The following is a 13,152-nucleotide window of genomic DNA, read 5'->3' on the forward strand; positions in this document are numbered from 1 at the left end:
GCCCTTCACTGGAGTTAAGTGGCCTGGCCTAAATCCTGAAAACCAGCCCCATACCATTATCTTTCCTTCAACCAATGTCACAGTTGGCACAATGCAGTTAGGCAGGTGATGTTCTCCTGACATCCGTTTTCCCAGCATCCACCAAGCCCAGACAGACCCAACAGAGCAGCGCGATTCATCACTCAACATATTTCCACTGCTCCACAGTCCTGTGTCGGTGTGCTTTACACCACTGCATCTTATGTTTGGAATTAGGCTTGGTGATATGAGAGCTGCATGCTGCTACTTTGTCCTGGAAACCCATTCTATGAAGCCATGCCATAAAGATGGCATCCTATTACAGTGCCACGCTTGAAGTCCCTGAGCTCTTGATAAGGGCCCATTTTATATCACAAATGTTTGCAAAAGGAGACTGGCTAGGTGCTTGATTTTATACACCTGTGGCATCAGGTCTGATTGAAACACCTGAACCCAATAGTTAACGAGTGTGACTAAAAAATTTGTCCATATTATTACTTTTTCAATGATTACGTTTCAGTTATTACGCACCCGTTTCAATCGTGGAAGTGTTTGATGCAGCCAGCAGAGGGCGCCAGTGTTCACAGGGGACAGGAGAAGTAGTTGCTCCGGATGTTGATTAGTGATGTCTGGACACACCACGCTGCTTCTGCCGTAAGGATGGACTCCTTCGAGTTGTTTCGGAAACTCGGAGCAGGAGCTAAATTTGACCTGAAGAGGTTTGGTCAGGACGCCGCCAGGTTTAAGGTAAATAAACGTTTGTAACCGTTGATATTTTAAGGAGCTGCGTGATTCACAGTTTGACATATTTTAGCTTACTCCGGGTTGCATCCGCCTGAAAGTGGTCACCGTGGTTGCTTTTCTGGTTTTCTTTCGATATTTTGGGAATTCAAGTTCACTGATGTGGGATAAATGGACACATGGTAGTATCATAAAATCACAGTGACTGTATTGTATGTGGTTTTTACAGGTCGTTAGATCTGGAGGGGAAGCTTCCATTGATCCTCTCTCTGCGATCGACTTTTTTGGCTCAGGAACAGCTAACAGAGCGGAGAGCAGCTCAACAGGACCAGAGGATGAGCAGGATTTGGAGGACAGTGATGGAGAGGGACAGGAAGGAGAAAGTGTAGGAGGCAAAAGGAAGCTAAGAGATGCAGACAGAGACGTCAGGACGAAAAAGAAGAAGAAGAAGAAGAAGAAGAAAAGCAACCAGCTGGAGGAGGAAGGTACCTTAGTAGCTTTTGGCTGTTGCTGGTTGTGGTCTTTACTAACACACGTTTATATCCTTATCTTTATTATCTTTATTATCTTAATCTCTGTGAAAAATCTCATAATGCAATATCCCTTTCTGTGTCAGCATTTGCATGACTTTAAAGTACACTTCACACTGGGAAACTTACAAACAAGCAGTTTACCTGAATGTTTTGATGGACACCGATACTTCTCTAAGACCTGTACTGAGTAAAAAATAAGAGAAAGTGGGATTATTTTTCCAATTAAGACTTAAACGAGACACAAGTTGTTATGCGTTCAGTATCAGTGAAATCTTCTGTTAAAGCAAAAACAGAAGAACAGAATTATATCCACATCCTGCAGTAGATGAGATTTTAAGATTCAGGGTTTTTCAGTTGTATCTACACATGCACTAATGTGATACTTAATACGAACTGTAATTCAGCTGTCTGTGTTATCACTTTCCTCTCTCTCACTGAAGCTGTTGACAGACCGATGACAAACACAGAAGGAAACGGCATCACCTGGACCTCCTCTCTGGACAGAAAGATCAAAAACCTGCCTGGTGATGGGAAAGAGAAATCTGCACTGAAAAGGCTGAAACATCTTCATCAGGAAAAGGTGTTTATAGACTCATAGCAGAGCATTAAATGAACAAAAAGAGAATCTGAATGTGATGAATGTAACATGACTTTAAATGATTTAAGGTTCTGTAAAGGCACTTCTTTGTCTAAATGCTTACTTTTTCTCTCTGTCTTAATGTAATTTCAGGTGAATCGTATCCGCTCTCAGCACCGTATAAACGTCCATGGCTGTGATGTGCCCGATCCCGTGTGCACGTTTGAGGAGCTGCAGTCTGAGTATCGTCTGAGCCCACGAGTCCTTCAGAACCTCCGAGATGCAGGGCTTAACTCTCCAACCCCCATACAGATGCAGGCGATACCGCTCATGATGCATGTGAGTCCAGACACCTAACATTCAGAGGTTTGTAAATGTGCAGATGTCGGTGTTATAAAGTTTTCCTTTTGTTTGTCTTCTTTTGATCAGGGTCGGGAGGTCCTGGCCTGCGCTCCCACAGGATCAGGAAAGACTTTAGCTTTCTGTCTCCCGCTGCTCGCTCACCTGCAGCAGCCAGAAAACCTGGGCTTCAGAGCTGTGGTCATCTCCCCGACCAGAGAGCTGGCCAGTCAGGTACCCAAACACAAAAAGAAGTAGTGAAGATAGTTTTACACATTTTTCATTGTTGATCTGTTATCTTTTCTTTTTTTCCCCATCTTATTTGGGATCCCTTAGTAAAGTTTAAAATAAAATCATTACCTTCATATGCTTTGATAATTAACTGTTTTAAACCTTTAAATTCCTTTTTTATTTTTCTAAAAATCTTAAAAAATATGTCATACTTATCCAGGTTATACTTTTCTCTTAGTGTTTGAAAGCTCTGTCATGCTTTATTTTTTAGTGGCCTGTGTTGAACACAGTCTAGTCAGTTTACTTCTTTGCTTTCAGACTTACAGAGAGCTGCTCCGCCTGTCAGAGGGTGTTGGATTTAGAGTTCACATCATAGACAAAGCCTCTCTGGCAGCCAAGAAGTACGGACCCCAGTCAAACAAGAAATATGGTAAGAAATGGTAAATGTTTTGACAGAAGTGGTAAATTAATGAGAAATAAGATTTGAATGAGCTGTACTCTTTGCTTTTACTTTTTGTGCAGATATCCTTGTCAGCACTCCAAACAGACTCGTCTTTCTTCTCAATCATGATCCTCCAGCGCTCGACCTCAGCAGGTAGGAAGAGATGGTTTCTTATGAAATTAAAAGCTGATTAACCTGATAAGTTTTGGTTAGAGCAACAAAAGTGTCAAAGTTTTAACAGTTTAAGTAGCTAAAGAAGCTTTATTTACTCTAGAAAATATTACCAGTACTGAAAGTGGAGCTGCTTCTTATTTTTGCAATAAACTATAGGAGTCCATTGATATTTAAATGGAGTCTAACAAGCCAAACTGTGATTGATTGTTGTATTTTGCTGTCTTAGGGTGGAATGGCTGGTTGTCGATGAGTCTGATAAGCTGTTTGAAGATGGTAAGACGGGCTTCAGGGAGCAGCTTGCCTCCATTTTTCTGGCATGTTCTGGTCCAAAGGTGCGCAGGGCTTTCTTCAGTGCCACCTGCACGACTGATGTGGAGCAGTGGTGCCGCCTGAACCTCGACAACCTGGTGTCTGTCAACATCGGACACAGGTAACCAGAAACAAAGCAGAGCTCTGTCAACTCTCAGGTGTGTTTTTCTCATCTTTCTAAAACATTTTTAATGTTTTCAGGAACACTGCAGTAGAGACGGTGGAACAGGAGCTCCTGTTTGTCGGGACGGAGAATGGCAAACTTGTGGCCATTAGGGACATTATCAAGAAGGTAAGGAAACACCAAAGATGTTTATAATTTGATGTTGAAACTGTTATAGAGCAGTCTACAGCTAAATTGGTTCTATTTGGGATTGACTGAAGTAACCTCTGTTGTTTTCAGGGTTTCTTGCCTCCCATGCTGGTGTTCGTTCAGTCTATAGAGCGAGCGCGGGAGCTTTTCCATGAGCTTGTGTATGAAGGCATCAATGTGGATGTGATCCATGCAGACCGCACACAGCAGCAGGTACACACAGACACATCATACACTGTTTAATGAGAGTGTTTCACTGAAGAGCAGCGTCTGTTTATTGTTGTCTTCTGCTGCTTCACTGTGTCAGAGGGACAACGTGGTGAACAGTTTCCGCTCTGGTAAGATCTGGGTGTTGATCTGCACCGCTCTGCTCGCCAGAGGAATCGACTTTAAAGGGGTGAACATCGTGTTGAACTATGACTTTCCCACCAGCGCTGTAGAGTACATCCATCGAATTGGTCTGTATTTTATAACCAGACATTTACTTGCTGTTCAAAGTTTAACAAACCTCATTCTTTACTTGTGTTAATTAAATTAATGTCTTTTGATTTTTGACTGATATAAGAGTGGTCTCATCTCACAAGAAGCAAAATCACTCTAGTTATTTTCCTCACATTTCATTCTTTTATTTAATTCCTATGTCATTCTGTTTCTGTCTTTTAGGCAGGACTGGTAGAGCTGGACACCAGGGGAAGGCCATCACCTTTTTTACAGAAAATGACAAGCCACTGCTGCGCAGGTATGATGATAAATAACGGTCGAAAAATTAAAACTGTTTCTGTGTGTTTGGTGCTAAATAATGACAAGCAGCCATTTCTGGAGTTGAAAAATCTGGAAGTGCAAAAAGCTAAAGCGACTCAAGGCTGTCTGCAAAAGCCAAGGAGTTTCCAGTAGAGCCCATATTGAAAATGTTCATATTAACAGCAAAAATAAACACTTTTACTAGACGTAACTGTAGGGGTGGTAAACACAAGTGGTGCCACGATACGATACTACCGCGATACTCTGGTTACAATTCGATATTATTGCTATTTTAAACATTTTGCAATACAGTGAGTATTGTGATGCCATATTGTGATCTATACCATTTTTCAACTGTTTGGTTGATTTAGCATTAGTCTTGTCCTTGTGTTTGTTGTATTTCTGCAGTATTTTACTTTAATGTAACACTTCTTGCAAACCTCATGTGTCATGTCCATCTCATTCGTGCCCTGCTTGCTTTCCTAATGTCCTTTCCCTGGTGCTGCCATATTTGTTGTACTTACTTTCCCCTGCTGTATGATGGTCACCTCTGCCAACCTCACTGGACAAACAATCGTCCAAAAAATTTTGATTTTATTTTCTATTATCATAGACTTGAGTTCATATTAGCAATTAATTAAAAAAAAATCGATACTTGGTTGATGGGACGATACGATATGTCGGCAGAAAAAATATCACAATACTATGCTGTATCAATTTTTTTTTCTCCCACCCCTAGTTAATTGTGACAGTTACTTTAAATTTAGTCTTGAATTGCATTTTTTTAGCCTTTGTAATTTGTGTAGCCTAGTTTTAGTTGACAAAAAAAATGAAGTCAGATTTTAGCCCATAGGAATTCCTTACATTTTAGTCAAAACATTAATTCTCTGCTTGAATCTGGTTCAGATCACACTTATGGTGGGTGCAGATGGCTTAGTAGTTGAGGGCGTGCCCATGCACTCGGGTTCAGGCCCTGTCTGTGGTTCATCTTTCCTCTATGAATAAAGGCATAGAAAGCCTGAAAAATATATCTTAAAAAACAAACATAGGGTGCAGGTGGCCTGGTGGTTTAAAGGGGACATATTTTACCCTTTTAAGACAAGTTTATATTGGTCTCAGAGGTCCCCAAAACATGCCTGTGAAGTTTGTTGCTGAAAAAACACTCTAGTATAGGTCTAATAACCCCTCTATTTCAGCCCTGCTCAGAACGAGCTGTTTCTGTGTCTTTAAATGTTACTGAGCTGTCTGACTCTGCCCTGACCACATCACTCTCAGGAAATTGATGTGGCACTCCTGATGTTACATTGTTAGACACACTTTTATCCAAAGTTAAGGACCTGACTGGGATTTGAACCATCAATCTCCCAGATCAAAGTCAGCAGAATTACCCACTGAGCTATCCAGGATCTCAGCTGGCAGCTGAGAGGAAGATCAGGAGAGGATAGTGATATTTTCTTCCAAGCAGGAGGGCTAACCAAACCTGGGGGCAGGTGCTTACTCCCCATGTGACATCATGAGGGTAAAATCTGAGAACGGCTTGTTTTAGCACACATTTTCTGAAAGGTGGAGAAAGAGAGGGGGGAGGGAATGGATTTTTCTGGTATTTGAGGGGATTGTGGACAGACGAGGGGCACATGTTTTTGTTAGAAAAGCCTGAAAAACTGATTTTTGCATAATATGTCCCCTTTAAAGGTGCACCCCATGTACGCTGTCGGCCCAGGTCTGAATCTGGTCTGTGGCACTTGACCGCATGTCTCTCCCCAGCTCTCTTGTCCTTGTTTCTGATTCTGTCCACTGTCCACCTCTATCAATAAAGGCATAAAAAGCACATATATAGCCCGGTATCCCTGCTCTCTGCAGCTGAGAGGCAGAATAGCTACAGATTCACCCTACCTAACATGTTACAAAAACACTTTCTAAACAGGTCTTTGTCTTTATAGCATCGCTAATGTCATAAAACAAGCTGGCTGTCCTGTTCCTGACTACATGATCGGTTTCAAGAAGATACACAGGTAAATGAGAAATGACCATGATTACCTGTACTTTAAAAGACTTCATTGTTTTTTACTTCTTGCTACATCAGTCATCTTCACTTTTTGTCACCAGTTCTCTCACTGTTCTCATGTGTTCGTGTTTAGCAAAGTAAAGCGGAGACTTGAGAAGAAACCCCCCAAGAGGAGCACCATCTGCACAACTCCTCGCTTCTTAATGAAGAGAAAAGGTAAAGCAGCGAATAAACGACACACAGGAGAGAAGCAGATGGGAGGCGGAGAGCAGAAAGGAGAGAGTGCAGCAGTGCAACGGCAGAAAAAGGAAAAGAAGACCAAAGAACAGAAGCTGAAGAAACAAAATAAAACACATAGAGAAGCAGGGACAGAAAAACAGAACAAAGCATCTCAGAAGAAATCGAAATTATCTGGAGCTAAATTAAAAAAGTAAGGGTGTTAATGTTTGTCCACATAGATTTCCTTTGTCTCATAACAGGATACACTTAAAGAATGTGCATTTAAGATACATGCTAAAGTTTAACTTGATCTGTCAAATATGTTTTTTCCTAAAGTATTGGGTATGTTACTTGAATATTTTATCAGTGGCTCTAGGTTTGCTTACTCATATACTTAATTTATCAGTATGATTAATGAGTCAATACTTCTTTGTGAAATCTCTACAGTTAAATACCAACATCTTTTCTTAAAAATGTGCAACTAAGTCAGTTAAACCCAAGAAATACTCAAAGACAGAGAGCCATCTTGACCACTTTTAAAAAAATTGTGGAAATTAAATTGAAAATAATGTGAAATAACAAAATCCTGGAGCAAAAACTTGTTGGTATTAAACATTAGCTGTTTTAGCACTCTGAAGGGAAAAGGATGAGAAAAACACTGGGGGACGGCAATGACTGTTGAAAGAACAGGTTTTCAGTCCCATTTTTAATAAACGTGTATTATCTTCAAAATATTTACCATCTTGCAGTCTTTCCTAAAGCATTAAAATCTGAGAATATGTTCTTTTTATATGCCGATTAATAGGTTGCCGTGAATTGCTTTCAGAGATGGGGCACATGTTTGAGATGCTTGTCGAAGTACCATGGCTAATTCAACTATTCAAATTTTTCCCACAGGAAAAGGGACAAAGAGTAAAGAAAGAGGAGCTTTGGACAAGAAGATGATCTAAAGATAGATGTTGATGTCTTTTTATTTCTTTTTTACATCTTGCATTTTCATTAAATGCTTATTTGTACAATCCAAGTATAAAATAAACACTTTAATCTCCATTTAATGTATTTTGTGTCTTTCTGTGTTACATGGCTTAACCTGCATGTGTTTTTACATCAACAGAATAAATTCTCTAATGGGTGATTATGTTGATAAATGAATGTGTTCATACAAGCTGGCAGACCAAACAAGGTGAGGTTGGGAATTAAACTGCATGCAAGGAGTTTCCAAATGATGTTTAATACCCATCAGTCACAGTATTACCAATGTTTAATGACACATTGTCCCCTTCGCACTTTAATAAAGATATTATTTTGGTTAATTGTAGACCTGCCCGCAGAGTTACCCGGGCCTTCTCCAGTTGGGTGTTATTGATAGAATCATGTGTGTTGAATCAGTAGCATTAGTGCTAGTGTCGTGTTAGATCATTTTGTAGCTAAAGGGACTGTCAAGCTATAACTGGGTTCCGATGATAGATGTATTTATTTTTGCCACTTTTTAAACCCCGTCTTCACCACTTCTATTGTCATTTGTTGCCATTTTAAAATCCCATTTCACCACCTTTTCCACCAGTTTTTGACACTTTGAAAGCCATTTGTACCACCGTCTAACCTCTTTCTGCCCTTTACTGACACTTTTGATCCATTTTTGCCACTTTCTGCCTCTTTTGACCTTTTTTGCCCCATTTACCCCATTTGCCACTTTTAACTACTTATTACATTCCATTTTTGCCACTTTACACCTAGTCATGCTACTTGTAACCCATCTCCCCCTTTTTTTCAAAGCAATCTTTTGCCTCTTTAACCTACTTTTGCTGCTTTTGTTGCCACTCTTAACACAGCTGTGCCACTTTTTGTTTTGTTAAAATTTGTTTCAGTCTCTTCCTGTTTTTTTCTGGCATACTGACATTTGTGCACAGCATGGTTTATCCAAGAAGCCTGACGGTATTTCAACTGGTTTAGTTTAATGTGCTGATTCACATTCAACATTGCCACAAAAGATAAGCTGTTTTATGAAAGTGGGATTCAATTTTGAAGAAGGCTATATAATATGGACAAAAAACATTTAAAAATACATTTTTTTTTCTTTGATAACAGTGGTTCTTATTCAGTTCAAATATGGTTATCACTGCTTAGCGATACAATTGATCATGATTTTGCTGCCCTCCATGGGCCCTAACTTTGGTTGGGCTCCACCACGTTCTCCCCTTTATCCTCCCTTATGGGTGGCCTTGGCTTATTGGTAAAATTGGGTGTTCTGCATACTTCTAGTCAGTCAGATATTTCTTTTTTGCCAAGTGATACACATTTTCATATCATATTTTGGACCATAAAGAAAAAAACCAAAGTATTTGACCTTGCAGAAGATCAATTTTAATAAAGCCACTTATCTCACTATATGTCCTGTTTAGTCGGAAAGGTTCACATGGAAGGGGAAAAGAAAACAAATAGCAACCTAAAGAAAAAAGTTAACCTATAATTTATAAGTTCTATGTTCTTATTAAGTCATAAAGAACATTTCGTGCAGTCACAGTACAATATTTGAAAGTTTTGATGTACTTATTTTTGCATCAATCTTGTCCTAACATAACTGGCAGAGTAATTTTTGGACAGTTTTTCTGTCACAAAATGTTTTATTTTAAATTGAAGCAGTCTTGTTTTTGTTAACTATTGTTTCCCTGTTAGAAGACAAGATAGTTCCATAAACAAAACTGTTAAAAATTCAGTCGGCATAAAAAAAAAATGTTCTTCTACATTTTTTGTGGAAAACATTATCAATACACGGCATCTGATCATGCATCTGATCGATAACTTCACTAACAAACAAAAGCAGTCCTAATTATCGCGATACATTTGCCATGAGATCTCGCCCATGCATTATACTTCAGGAAACCCCGTCTTTCCTTCCTTTCTCAACATGGCACCGAAGGTGAAGAAGGAAGGTTTGTCAACCTAATCGTTTTGAATGAATTAATCGTACTTTTCAAACATATATAGACGAAGATGCTCAACATTTGTGTCCGACATGTTGATATGAGCTGGTCATTGTTTAAATAATCTCAAGGGATATCTCTAAACTGTCATAATATGGCTATAATGTAGACCCTCTCCGGCATGTATGCGGGAACGTGATGCTAAGCTAACAGGAGCATGTTAGCGGTGACGACTCAAAACGCTGTCTATTTACAGCTTTTATAGCACAGGGTTATAACATAATCCTGTAGTAACTTCACGACTCTAATAGTCATTTTAAATAACATATTGTATGTGGCCTTAGCTTTTAAATAGGGTCGTTGAATAGTGGTGACAGTGTCAACGTTAGCCTTAGCGGCGTTTTAGTAGCCATCTACACGTGAACTAACCTCTTGTTATATATAAATACTACGACAGTGACTCAAACATAAGCCCGTCTTTTACAGTGTCATAATTCATCTTATGTCACTTTAACCCTGTTTGTTTGGGCCAGTCCGGTGTTTTCATATTGCTCTTTAAAGCGACTTTTATTGACTTGCAGTGAGAAGTAGCACCAGGATATAACAAGGCGCTTAGTACTGGTCTGAATAGCCTTTCGGGTAAAACATGAGATTGTCTATTCACATTACTTCGTGACAGTTTAAACAGTGACAGTCTAGAGTTTATGAGGCATTGACGTGGTTCTGTCTCAAGATGAAGTCCAAATGGTGTAAAAGGTGTGGGGTCTAGTATATTCTCTGAAGTGAAAGGTTTAATTGAACTTACACTGTTCAGGGTTTATTCACCTATACTTCTAATTAGTGTTTTAATAGTCTGACATGTAGATGTAATTTCAGCTGATGACATTTCATTAAGGGGACCACAAACTACAGTCAAAACCTATTACTATAGGATTAAAAGTGTTCAGCACTAAAATAATTTTCCTATTTGTGCAATCAGTGTAATATTAAGTCAGGTGCTACCGCGAGGGTTGTCGCAGTTTGAGATGCTTCATTTTAAATATGATGATAATTGCATGGTTTTTGATTAACCGCAATCCAAATGGAGTCGTACACAACCAGTATGGGATTTTTCAGTTGCCAAACCATTTTGCAAACTCGTGCATGCAGTCATAACTTGACAAATACATTGAATGCTTTCTAACATATTTGCACCATTTACAGTGTGAAAGTTTTTGCTTGAAACTGGTGGATTTTATCCTTCTCCAGTGCGTGTTATGTAATAGGTGCAGCTTTTGTATAGCTTAATCCTTTTTGATACTGTTTACTACTCGGGATGAGTATAAAAATCTGGTACCAGCACATCTGATACCTGCCAGAATTACAGAATTACAAGACTAATTTTAGTGCTTTGTTTCAGTACCTCACCACCCCGAAATGATCTGTGTCGTTCCGTGTTAGGTGCCTGCAGCTTTTTAAAAGTACCTTTTTAGCAAGTGTATCAGAAAAAATTAAATACCTAACCCTATTTATTATAAAAATGTAGATTTAACTTTTTAAAGCACGAGGCATCCAAGTATTTTGACCACCTTATTATCAGCTAGGCGTTTGTTTGACTAATGGTATTTTTCCCTATTTTAGCTGTCCCGGCCAAGACTGAGGCCAAGTCAAAGGCTCTGAAGGCCAAGAAGGCTGTGCTCAAGGGCGTACACAGTCAGAGGAAGAAGAAAATCAGGACTTCTCCCACCTTCCGTCGCCCTAAAACTCTCCGTCTCCGCAGGCAGCCCAAGTATCCTCGTAAGAGTGCTCCTCGCAGGAACAAGTGAGTAAATGTGACTGCATGCAGCTTTAATATGAAGGGATTAAACCTGGTGCACATGATGGTTTAAGCGATCAAAGTATGAAAAATTCATGATTCCAGCTTTATTACTACTGATGCACCCAATGAAAGTTAATGTTTGTGGTTGAGAACAACAAAGATATAGATTTTGCTCTTAAATAGACTAGATTGTTTTGTGAATTTTTTATCATTGGTGTCTAATGGTTTTTGGCATTTGTCTGCAGGTTGGATCATTATGCCATCATTAAGTTCCCTTTGACGACAGAGTCCGCAATGAAGAAGATCGAGGACAACAACACACTTGTATTCATTGTGGATGTCAAGGCAAACAAGCATCAGATCAAGCACGCTGTCAAGAAGCTGTATGACATTGACGTCGCCAAAGTCAACACACTCATCAGGTAGACATCCTTAACAAAGCTGAGTTGAGTGTCAGTAGTAATGACTGTAGTTTCTTGCTGCTTATGTTTTTGATTCAGAGCAAGTATTTTAGTTTCTGCTTTTATGTCAGTACTATTGGTTTGTGTCAGAAGTAAATGGCCTCAGTGATGTATTGATAGGCTTTTTGATCATTTTGAATTTGAAACAGAATCAATACAGTCTTCATTTAGCCCAACAACCCTGCAGCCTCATAAATTTAATTGAAATACTTTTACTGATCCCCGCTCTTCGTCTCTGTTCATTTCCTATGTTCTCTTTAGGCCTGATGGTGAGAAGAAGGCGTACGTTCGTCTTGCACCAGATTATGATGCGTTGGATGTTGCAAACAAAGTAAGTCTTTAATAATTAGACATGCTTAACTTGTATTTTGGGAGGGGGGTTAGGTTTTTAAGCTACTTGCTCTCATCAGTTCTGTGCACGTGATGTAAATTTTATCATGTCTGAATGTCTGTGATGCATTCAAAGGAACCACTGATGCCAGATAAGGCAGAAACTAAAGTATTCACTCCGTCTAATGAACATTTTGTAATTCATTCATGTCTTTCTTTGCAGATTGGCATCATCTAAACTGTGGCTGAAGACACTTGTGGAAAAATAAAATATTTGTATAAACTAAAACTGAATCCTTGTGCTTGTTTTTATTTAATTTGATGACTTGTATATTTGCATTGAGAAGGTGTGTGCTTTAACCACTTACCTCATCGGGATGTCTGCAGGGTCCTAAAATGTATTACGTGGATAAATCAGTTCTGCCAAAATTTAATTCTTAATTAAAAATTATCAAAAAGGTATTAATCCCTGAAAGTGTATTGTATCATATGTGACGCACACTTTTATGAGACCTGTATCTAATCTATATGACAATTAATTAAACCTTTTAAATACAATCAGATAAATGATAAAATGCCCTCAGTGGGCTATCAATTGCCCAAAACGCCTAATGTATCAAATGTAATACAAGGAAAAAAAGGGAAATTTTAATACCTTGATTTTATATAGCGCCTTTCAAGAAACCCATGGACAATTTACAAGAACACATAAGACTTAGACAAACTATGTGAGGGATAGGATGAGTTTAAGGGGTGGCTCAGTGAAGATTGTAGGCTGTGGTGAACAGGTGGTGCTTGAGAGGTTTTTTGAAAATGTCCAGAGATGGAGCGCTACTACGGAAGAGTATTGGGGCCACTGAAAAAAAAAATTTTGAGACGAAATTTTTTTTTTTCAGTTGTGAGAAAAAAGTCAGAATTCTGAGATTAAAGTCAGAATTCTGAAAAAAAAGTTAGAATTCTGAGATTAAAGAATTGTGAGGAAAAAAGTTTGACTTTT

At 39.0% G+C, this 13,152-nt stretch overlaps 2 protein-coding genes and 1 non-coding gene across 3 annotated transcripts; all 3 read left to right on the plus strand.

The window, feature by feature from the left end:
• Positions 1–626: 626 nt before the first annotated feature.
• Positions 627–7,692, plus strand: ddx52 (DEAD (Asp-Glu-Ala-Asp) box polypeptide 52). The gene is made up of 15 exons (XM_041800766.1): positions 627–765; positions 989–1,244; positions 1,733–1,872; positions 2,023–2,208; positions 2,299–2,442; positions 2,758–2,869; positions 2,962–3,034; positions 3,282–3,485; positions 3,566–3,656; positions 3,768–3,890; positions 3,985–4,135; positions 4,341–4,416; positions 6,359–6,430; positions 6,557–6,853; positions 7,540–7,692. Exons 1-15 carry the CDS (start codon positions 631–633, stop codon positions 7,556–7,558), a joined length of 2,079 nt encoding a protein of 692 aa, XP_041656700.1. The 5' UTR covers positions 627–630; the 3' UTR covers positions 7,559–7,692.
• Positions 7,693–9,457: 1,765 nt separating this feature from the next.
• On the plus strand, positions 9,458–12,444 carry rpl23a (ribosomal protein L23a). Its single transcript, XM_041800769.1, has 5 exons — positions 9,458–9,575; positions 11,187–11,367; positions 11,610–11,786; positions 12,087–12,156; positions 12,379–12,444. The coding sequence occupies exons 1-5, from the start codon at positions 9,506–9,508 to the stop codon at positions 12,391–12,393; spliced, it is 513 nt and encodes a 170-aa protein (XP_041656703.1). The 5' UTR covers positions 9,458–9,505; the 3' UTR covers positions 12,394–12,444.
• Positions 11,416–11,487, plus strand: LOC121519368. Its single transcript, XR_005992708.1, has one exon. It is a non-coding gene; the product is annotated as a small nucleolar RNA Z17 (small nucleolar RNA).
• Positions 12,445–13,152: the final 708 nt, after the last annotated feature.

The sequence above is a fragment of the Cheilinus undulatus genome, linkage group 12 (assembly GCF_018320785.1).
Source record: "Cheilinus undulatus linkage group 12, ASM1832078v1, whole genome shotgun sequence".
NCBI classification, from domain to species: Eukaryota; Metazoa; Chordata; class Actinopteri; order Labriformes; family Labridae; genus Cheilinus; species Cheilinus undulatus.

Excerpts from the sequence above, each read along its gene's own strand:
- ddx52 (XM_041800766.1), top strand. The coding sequence starts at position 631 with ATGTTGATTAGTGATGTCTGGACACACCACGCTGCTTCTGCCGTAAGG. Across the intron at positions 766-988 it reads AGGACGCCGCCAGGTTTAAG|GTCGTTAGATCTGGAGGGGA; the intron begins GTAAATAAACGT and ends TGGTTTTTACAG. Across the intron at positions 6,431-6,556 it reads GGTTTCAAGAAGATACACAG|CAAAGTAAAGCGGAGACTTG; the intron begins GTAAATGAGAAA and ends GTTCGTGTTTAG.
- rpl23a (XM_041800769.1), top strand. The coding sequence starts at position 9,506 with ATGCATTATACTTCAGGAAACCCCGTCTTTCCTTCCTTTCTCAACATG. Across the intron at positions 9,576-11,186 it reads ACCGAAGGTGAAGAAGGAAG|CTGTCCCGGCCAAGACTGAG; the intron begins GTTTGTCAACCT and ends TCCCTATTTTAG. Across the intron at positions 11,787-12,086 it reads AAAGTCAACACACTCATCAG|GCCTGATGGTGAGAAGAAGG; the intron begins GTAGACATCCTT and ends TGTTCTCTTTAG.